General features: G+C 36.3%; 1 protein-coding gene across 1 annotated transcript; it reads left to right on the top strand.

Annotated features, from left to right (window-relative positions):
• The first annotated feature begins 1,371 nt into the window (after positions 1-1,371).
• On the top strand, positions 1,372-9,327 carry LOC115981613. The gene is made up of 6 exons (XM_031103889.1): positions 1,372-2,181; positions 4,256-4,358; positions 5,758-5,813; positions 6,412-6,576; positions 8,748-8,861; positions 8,940-9,327. Exons 1-6 carry the CDS (start codon positions 1,516-1,518, stop codon positions 9,030-9,032), a joined length of 1,197 nt encoding a protein of 398 aa, XP_030959749.1. The 5' UTR covers positions 1,372-1,515; the 3' UTR covers positions 9,033-9,327.
• Positions 9,328-9,879: the final 552 nt, after the last annotated feature.

The raw sequence follows: 9,879 nt of genomic DNA on the forward strand, positions 1-9,879 counted from the left end.
CTCATTTGCGTGTGAAATTGATTCAATAGATTTACTGGACTTTCTCCAATTCCACTTTTCTCACCACCATATCCTCAACATAAAAGCCATTGCTACCATATCTATAAGACTATAACATAAAAACCATTACCACTAGTCTAGAGGGATGGGAGGGTACACCTACACATGGCAAGAAGCAATCTTCTAAAAGACTCATAGGTGCTAGGGTTAGAGAAGCCATATTACGCAATGTGGTTTTTCTTTTGGAAACAGATGGGTGTGATAACATGATTTGGACGAAAATAGATGGAAAAACTACATTAGAAAAATATTGGGCCCAATTGGTAGTGTTGTTTATGTATTAATATTCAAAATGATGTGAAAATTTATAGTTTGAAAATTGTTGTGAAAATACGTATTTAAATTATTTATAATTCAAAAAAAAATTGTGTTTGATACCATATTTCAAATAACAAATTTTAAAATGTGAAAAAAATGATGAATGTACAATAAAAGAATACTATTATATATTTTAGGATAGAGAAAAGAAAAGAGAGAGAGAGAGAGAGAGAAGAACAAAGAGGTGGGCTCATGGGAGAAAAAGAGAGAAAAAAAAAATGTTTGATCTTGTCCATGGGCTCAACAATTTTCAACTTATTTTAAAAAAACCAATTAACAATATTACTTGAAAACTAAAAATTGGTATAGATGAGTTTTCAAAATACATGTTTTAAACACTCTAATTGAGAATTGTAATTCAAACTCCCATAATAAAACATCACTACTAACTACCAGGAACGGAACTAGGATTCATATATAAGGGGGCCAAAGCTTAAAACCAAAAAAAAAAATTATGAAAATAAAAATTAACATCTATTTCATATTCAACAAAATACTACATACAAAATAAGTATTTTTTAAATATTTCATATTATAAAACACATCAACAAAGTATAACATACAAAATATATGTTTCTTATTTTGTACACAATTTTTGTTTAGTCCATATTTTTTTTATATTTTGTTTTTGTAGTTAAAGGGGCATACTGAAAACCATTGTTTGAACAACACTACCAAATAAGCCATACAAGTTAAATGACTGTTTCTCAAAAAAAGTAAAAAAAAAAAAAAAAAAAAAAAAAAAAAAAAAAAAAAGTTAAATGACTAAAATGAGAAAAGATTAAAACTAGTGTTTAAGGAAAATTATATCACACTTTTTTTTCTTTTTTGGGGTTAGATCACATGCATATACAATGTCACGTGATACCCTCATGTAGTCACGTGCCTCCAAAAGAAGAATAAAATAACGAAAAAGACACGTTTGATATTGAGATGAGATGAGGTTGTCCACTCAAAACCACAGCTGCCTAGCCATGACTCGCCCAATTCACAATCACCCAGATTTTCCTCCCCAAGTCCACAAACACAAACCACAACACATTCTCTTCCTCAAGTCACCACCACCAACAATAATATCTCACTCCCAAAACCCAAAACCAAAAACCCACAATCTCTCTCTCTATCTCTATCTCTTACATGGCCACCACCACCACAGCTTCATTGAAATGGAACCACACCTTCTCTATCCACCTCCCTCCTCCTTCTCCTCCTAGACTCCTCCCAACCACCACCACCACCTCATTCACCAGACCCGTTAAATTATCAGGAGCCTTGAATTTGAACCTTCAAACCTCCTCCAAACTCAGTTTTAAATGCTTTATCTTCACCAACAAGAACAAGAACCATGTAACCACCGACTTAGACTTGTCCTCCGACTCTAAAACCCAAAACCCATTTGAGGTTTTTGCAAATACTCTCCTTAATGCAATAAAAGCATTGAGAAAACCAGCGGTGGCCGCTGTTCTATTGGGTTTGCTGTTGTTATACGATCCCAATTCGGCATTGGCCGCCTCCGGTGGCCGAATGGGCGGCAGGTCGTTTTCCTCGTCGTCATCGTCGAGGAGTTATTCGGTGCCGAGGAATTCGGGAGGTGGGTTTTCTTTTTCGGCTCCGTATTATGCGCCGTCGCCTTTCGGCGGTGGTGGCGGGTTTTATATGGGGCCGGCTGTGGGGGTCGGGTCGAGTTTCTTCTTCATTTTGATGGGTTTCGCAGCGTTTGTTTTGGTTTCGGGGGTTCTTTCGGATCGGTCGGAGGGTGGTGTGCTTACTGCCACTGAGAAAACCAGTGTGCTCAAGCTTCAGGTACTGTGGGAGAGAATTTTGGGATTGTTTTGATTTTACTTGCTCACATGGGTTTTGTTATCTGATTTTGATGTTTTGACATGTTTGTCTAAAGAGTTTGTGAAATGACTGTTTTGTTTAGTATAAAATTTCATTTGACCAAGCTAGGTAAAACTTAGTTATAGTTTCTTATGTGTACTTGTCAAAAAAAAGTTTCTTATGTGGTGCACCTTATGTTATTCTGTTAAATTCAATTATGTGACCTTGAAAATGATGACTAATAAGCCAAAAAAACTTCATGGTTGTGCCGGTTGAATTTGATCAGGGAAACTAAGGTAGAATAGATGAGTAACTGTACCTAAGTTTTGTCCAAAATAATGATTGAATTTTGGTCACACAAGTACTTGTGGCCAAAATGTTTGTTGGACTGATAAGTGAATGAGCTTTGGTTCAAATGGCACTTACTTGTAAGAGAAAGTTGGATGCTAGGGAGTTGGTTTAAGATCACTTTGTGTAACTTACCAATAAAAAAAAAAAGGTTCTTGGTTTGATTCTAGTATTTTTTGTAACAGTTGTTTCTGTCTGTCAAAATGCTGATTTCTTTTTTTTTTTTTTAAAATAATCTTTATTGGTAAGTAAAACATTTGTTAGCAGTATTGAATCTGCAACCTAACACTCCGGTCCATATGGGGGGAGAAAGTGGCTCAGTGGTCATTAGCTAATAGAGAAAATTTGAGGGGTAGAAGGTTGGCTTTTGTTGACTAGTGTATCATGTGCCGTTGTAATGGGGAGACGGTGGATCATCTTTTACTTCACTGTGGTAAGGCTTATCGGCTGTGAAGTTTGGTATTTAGATCTTTTGGGATTTTTTGGGTCTTGCCAAGATTGGTTGCGGACACTCTATTTGGTTGGTGGAATTGGCCTGGAAAGCATGTCTAGCATTTGGAACTTAGCTCCATTATTCTTGATGTAGTGTCTTTGGAGGGAGCGAAATAGGAGGACTTTTGAGGACATGGAAAGTTTGGATGACCAGTTATTGGCCTCTTTCAGTGGCTCTCTGTTTGACTGGTCTTGGGCTTGGGGACTCACCTTTACTGATTCCCTCCCTTTGTTCCTTAGCTCTCTCCTGTGTAATTAGTACCCTTTCCTTTCTTTTTTTCTTTTTCTCTCTTTCTTTCCCATTGTACTTTTCTCTCTGCCTTATGTTTTTCTGCATAAGGTAGTTTCTTGAATATATATCCTTATTACTTATCAAAAAAAGAAAAGAAGAGCGCCCAGAGTCTAGTAGCTCAATTGGCTGGCATCTCCTAATGTTTCCAATAGAGACATTTAGGGTTCAAATCCCCTCACTCCCAACTATTGATGTATCAAAAAATCTATGATCATATGAGGATGCTTTTATCTATCAAATCTAAAGCTAACCAAGAAAAGAGAAAGGGTGAAATTATTGGCCTCCAGTACTCGCAGTATAAATATGTTTGTTGGATGTTGCTTTTCTTTTTATGGAAATGTCTTGGGCTTTGTGATGGGACTACGGTGGTTGGACTTAAGTGGGAATTTTTTTTTTTTGGGAGGGGGGAAGATAATTATTTGAATGATTCTTTTAAATCAATCTTGTGTTCTGCTTTACGAAGCAATATATTCAGCACCAAGAAATAATGTGTTCGTAAGTGCAGTCTGGCATGGAATTTAGGGTTTATGAATTGAAAGCTTTGGGGGATTTCTGAAGTTACCATATTCAGCAAACTCCACGGTTAAAAAATGTAAAGAACATTAACCATGATAATACCAACATAAGCTCCAATTATATATCTTCTGCCCCTGCAAGTCAAGTACTCAACTATTGTGGAAATGTCCAAAAGTCATAAATATAGTTTAGCAATTTGAAGTTTTAGGTTATACAGGTATAGTAGTGTATTTTTTTTAATCATATTTATAAGGTAGGTTCATTTAGTTGGCTATGAAGTAACTGTGGCGTTGTTACATCATACATAGAGGCTTTTGTTTGGAAGTTGAGTTCTGACTCACTTCTTAAAATCTTTCTTGAATTTGAGAAAGCAGTTCTTCTGAATTTTCTCATTACTGACTTTCATAGGTTGGGTTGCTGGGCATGGGGCGGTCACTTCAAATGGATCTTAATCGGATTGCTGAAACTGCAGATACATCTAGCTCTTCGGGTTTGAGCTATGTATTGACAGGTGGAACTTCTAAATAAGTGTTTATATTATTCATCTGATTTGTTGTTTATTTCTTTTTTATTTAATAGATTTTCATCTTTCATTTGCCCATTTACTAGTGAATATGAGTAATCTTTTGCAAATTAACAAATGATGTACCCTAAAAAATTTATTCAAACAAATTTTACTGCCGTAAGGTTAGTTGTCATGGGCATAATTGGTTCCTCATTTGCTTTAAGTAATCTAATCCTAGTTGCCAATGGGTTGTACCTGAATTGATACTTTCACCCACCCTCCTTAAAAACAAGGTTGTATGTGAGAGGTTTTAGAATCATTGAGTTCAGTGTTGTAAAAATATGAGAAACTGGTATAGGAAAGATATAAATAATCCAAGTAGTTGATTGTAAACATGCATCTAATCTCATAAAGTTTAAAACAAAATTTGATGATAAAAACTTTTCATTGGTTTAGTGCATTCTCTAGGACATTCATTGATTTAATCTAATTTTTGCAAATAATTAATCTGTATATTTATTATAGGATTTTTAATGTTATAAAGGAAAAATGAAATTTATGTAAGGGCTGCTGCTAATCACAAGGTAATCACATATTGAGTTAAACTTATAGAGAGAGGTTTGCTATAGAACATCGAAGGTCAAGCATTACTATGAGGCAATGATAACAAACGTCTCATTGAGCTAAATTTATAGAGAGATTTTTTTTCCCCAAATACAAAGAAAAAATACAGGTGAAATAATAATGTGTGGATGAATAATTTTGTAATGATTTTTGTGAAATAAAGTGCTGTGGAAAATTAGCTTGTGTCTTTAGAAAAATTTCACATATATACATTGTTTAAGGGGGTGATATGTTGTAGCACAAGGTATTATAATTTTATGTTAATTCATACTTACATGCTCATAAAGAATTTTCCAAATGGCATCAAAATCATGAAAAGTTTCGTTATAGTGATTCTGGAGGGGTCATCACCACAAGGTTGACCTGTTCAGATTTAAATTTGGTATCTATCCATAATATCCTCTTAAGAAAAAGTGATGTTGACTTATTATACTAATTGTTACGGTTTTTAGTAATGTTATATGATTAGCTCTTCTTTACACAGAAGATGAGTACAACTAAGATCTCTCTCTCTCTCTCTCTCTCTCTCTCTCTCTCTCTCTCTCTGTGGAGTAATAATTACACATGCACATTATGGGTCTTGAATCCATGGCCTCACCCTCGAGGCGTTGATTTGAACTAGTGTTTATAGTATATATTACAGCATTAAAGTTGGCTCTATATTGATTTCATCATCTAAGACTTGTCATAATTAACATGTCAATCTAGGGCTTTCTTTTAATTTTTGTTGTTGATTTTATCAAAATTCTGAAGTTTTTACTATCTTAATTTTTGGGCGCAGAGACAACGCTAGCTTTGCTTCGGCATCCCAGTTATTGTATCTCAGGTTATTCAGCTGTAAGTTGAACACCATTTCCTAGAACTTTTTATTCTACTAAAGTGAGGTTAGGAAACAAGTACAGTTTGGTAACTTTGGTTCAATGTTCTTCAAAAAAACAAACAAATGAGAGAAGGGGCCACCTTCCATTAGGGCTTGGGGGAGGGTTGACTTGTTTTATGCCTATTGTTATAGACACACATGGACCCCTTGTGTTTGTGGGTTGTGACTGACAAACTAGTTGATTCTCTGTTTGTCATTCACTTGCAGTTGGAACTTGGCACTGTATGAATTAGTATCTCGGTTTTGTAGACAACGTTACTTGGAGAAAAGTTTTATTTTGTTTAGAGCTCTTGAGGGATTAACTTAAATTTCTGAGTTGTGTATCCAGGACATAGGATTTTATGTGGTTCATGTTTTCATTTCTTATACAGAAGAATCTCTGCAGTCCTCTTCAGAATATATTCCCTGCAGCTATTACTTCTTATAGTGGCATCTTCTTTATAAACTCTCTCTCTCTCTCTCTCTCTCTCTCTCTCCCCCTCTCCCCATTAAGAAATTGGTTTGACATGATTTCAGCAATGTTGACGGCATGCTTAACTGGTGCCACTCTTGCAGGTGGATATAAAGAGGAGCATGGAGGACGGAGAGAAACGCTTCAATCAACTTTCTATTGAAGAACGGGGGAAATTTGATGAAGAAACACTAGTCAATGTGAACAACATTAAAAAGCAAAGTACATCTAGCCAGAGAGCTAATGGATTCAGCAATGAGTACATAGTGGTAAGGTCATCTCTAAATTGGCTATAGTTAAAATGAATATATCAAAATACTCCATTTCTAGCTTGACTTTGGGTTTTTAGGTGATCTGCTGCTGACTAGACTCATAAATGTGTTGTAATTTTCTATTTATTTATGGGTTTGCTTTATTTAAATGCATGATTAATAATATATGATATTCCTTCAATCACAACTAAGGTGCTTTGTTCTATCTATCTTCATACCATGAGCATTATCATTTCTATGGTGTGTCAAGTAACAAGTTCTCTCTGTCTCTGTCAAAAGAAGGATGTGGGTGGGGATTAAGATGAAGTTGACGCAATGGTCATAGAAGTAGTAAACTTAGTTGGGTTATATGGTATAACATAGTTCAGGCGGCAGTGTTTGTCTATGAGATGGAACTGAATCCATCTTGATTGGTTTTTTCTAATCTTCTGATAACATGATTGACATTTTATTTCATTTGATTTTTATACTTTTATCTTTATTTTTTTGTTTGGGTGTGGGGGGGGGGGGGGGGGGGCTGGTGTGTGGGATTGGAGAGTGGTGTTAGAAAACAGAACCTAACGAATAACCTTCCATGAAAAAGCCACATCTGAGAGAAACTCCTGTTGTAATTTAAAATCCAGAAACATTATAACTGCTCTGGTATAATTTCTCCAAACTTACATTCTAAATAAGGGGAAGAATAACCATGATGAGAAGGATGTTGTAGGCATGGTTTTGTGTAGTTTGATTGCAGAAATTTCAGAATTTGCCATTGAATGGAAATTTGTGGTGTGAATCAGTTCAGGTATTTTACAGGCCTACTACAACCATACCAAATGCCCCACTAAACAAAACCAAGTCAGCATTAAATTAATTCTGTCTGATTACAATCAATTTTGGATTTCTTGTTGAAAGACTAATAGACTATAGATGAACTTTCACTGTTGATCTGTTTGTTAATTTGTAATTTTTTTCCAAATATCACCATTCACTAATCTATGGCCCACATGAAATCAATGGGATTATGAGGGCTGCAATGACAACATTTAGCCTAGCAGCATTACAAAGCCTCAGCTCACCTTTTACAATGAATTTGAACAAAGGTTTCCACTGTCCCCCCACCCCCCCCTAATTTCTTCTTAGATGTTCTCACCTAGAAAGCACGGACGCGGCTGGGAGGGTGCTGCACTTGAGTCCGACATGGGACGCGGCGTCCGACTCGGTTGCCCATGCAACGGTGCCGCGTTTGAGAGTTTTTTTTTTTTTCCTCACCAACTCGGTTTGATTCACGCCGACTCGGCTTTGATTTGCGCCGAATCGGCCTGATTCGGCTAGAATCGGACCGTATCGGCCCTATCGGGTTGTATCGGCCGGCGACCAAAACGGCCGAAACAGGCTGAAATCAGCCTTGAATCTAGCCGGAACAGCCGAAATTCCCACCTCAGAGGCATAGTAATGTGTTTCTTGCCTTCATCTTTCTTTGTTTTGTGAATCAAGGCATAGTAACGTGTTTTTTAAGAATATTTTAATAGTAAAAATATATTAAAAATATAAATAAAAATATTTTTAATAATTTTTTAATCGCTGAGTCCCGTCGCACCCGCACCCTAACCCTACTTTTTCAAAAATTGCCGAGTCCCGCACCCGAACCTGCACCCGAGTCCCAAAACGCACCCGTGCTTCATAGGTTCTCACTATTAAAATTCTGTTAGACCTTTGTAATAAGAAAGACCTTGACATGCTTTGGAATAATAAATGTTTCGAGTTTACTTAGCCTTTAAATCTGGGACCACAACCAGTTTGTCTCTGCATCTCAATTGAAGGTGCTCCCATGATTTTATAGGATCCATAATAAATCTGCATAGGTGTTATTTACTTTCACTCTCTTCTTATCCTGAATAATGGCAAGAACTCTAGCCTTTTGTTCATCTTTGGATTGCATCCTTTTTCTATCTGTGCACATCTTGGGGTGGCTCAATGCAATAGTTTTATCTCATTATAATGCTCCCTGTATAAAGTGATTAAATTATGTGCATTTTATCTCATCTTTCTATTCTATAGACATAACTTTATAAACTCACAGCATCTATGACTCGGTAGTCATGGGACATAAATATTTGATTAAAAATAGAAACGTAAATTTTCCCCTCCTTTTCTGTGGTTTTTCTGAAATTTCTTTAAAACAGATAACAATCTTGGTGGCTGCTGAAGGAGTACATAAGCTCCCCACCATCAATGGCAGTGGGGACTTGAAAGAAGCATTGCAAAAGCTTGGATCCATTCCCTCAAGTAAAATACTAGTAAGTATGAAATTTTTTCCAAAATCAGAACTTGTAGGTGTAAAATATCTATGCCTGATATCTCGTGTTTTCATGCAGGCAGTTGAGGTATTGTGGACCCCTCAGAATGAAAATGACACCCTGTCAGAGCGGGAACTTCTTGAAGATTATCCACTTTTGAGGCCTTTGTAAGAGTATTGTAATAAGCTACCTTATAACATGCAGTAAGAGGTATGAGCTCAACCGCATATTGGATCTAAGATGGCATTTGTATAGGAAACTTAGTCTATAGTTCACAGAAATTGTAATTGTCTATGATTTGACTAGATGTATGCAGCTGTTCTCAATTTGTTAGTTTAAAACAGTGGTTGTATATTTACTTCAAGGTATTCCCTTTCTTTTACCAATTCTCCAATCTGTCATATGAATTATAAAGGTGCACCTTTGTATATTGATGATATTAACTAAACATTACAATTAGAATCAACAGATGAGCTGCATATTAAAGCATATACAATCAATCAGTAATAGACAGAGATGCATGCTTACTACTGAGCATTTACACCCCCCCCCCCCCCCAAAAAAAAAAAAAAATTCATTGCATCTCTCACATTGGTCAGCAGGATTTATGCATATATATATATATATATATATATATATAATGCGGTACATTTTTTTCTTTCCCCTCTTCTTCTATTTCATCACATCGCTCTCATTGGTCGGCAGTATGCCATGCATAGATTTATGATGCAATACAATTGTATACGGCCACCGACATGTTGCATCCATATTCTGTGAAAGTGCTTGTCCACATTATCTGCTTGTCCCCAAAGGGACTCCAAAGTTGCTAGTAGATACAGGTACTTGTATTTATTTTGGTTGATTGGGGAAAGGAAAGTGGTGGTGGTGGTGGCGGCATTGGCGGTTGACCAGCGATGAATGATGGTGGTGGTGGGGGTGGTCAACAGTGACAACAATGGTGGTAGTATTGGTTGTTGACCATTGGTGGCCGTGATGGTTGGTGATTGGTAATTAGAGG

This window comes from Quercus lobata, chromosome 3 (genome assembly GCF_001633185.2).
Source record: "Quercus lobata isolate SW786 chromosome 3, ValleyOak3.0 Primary Assembly, whole genome shotgun sequence".
Taxonomy (NCBI): Eukaryota; Viridiplantae; Streptophyta; class Magnoliopsida; order Fagales; family Fagaceae; genus Quercus; species Quercus lobata.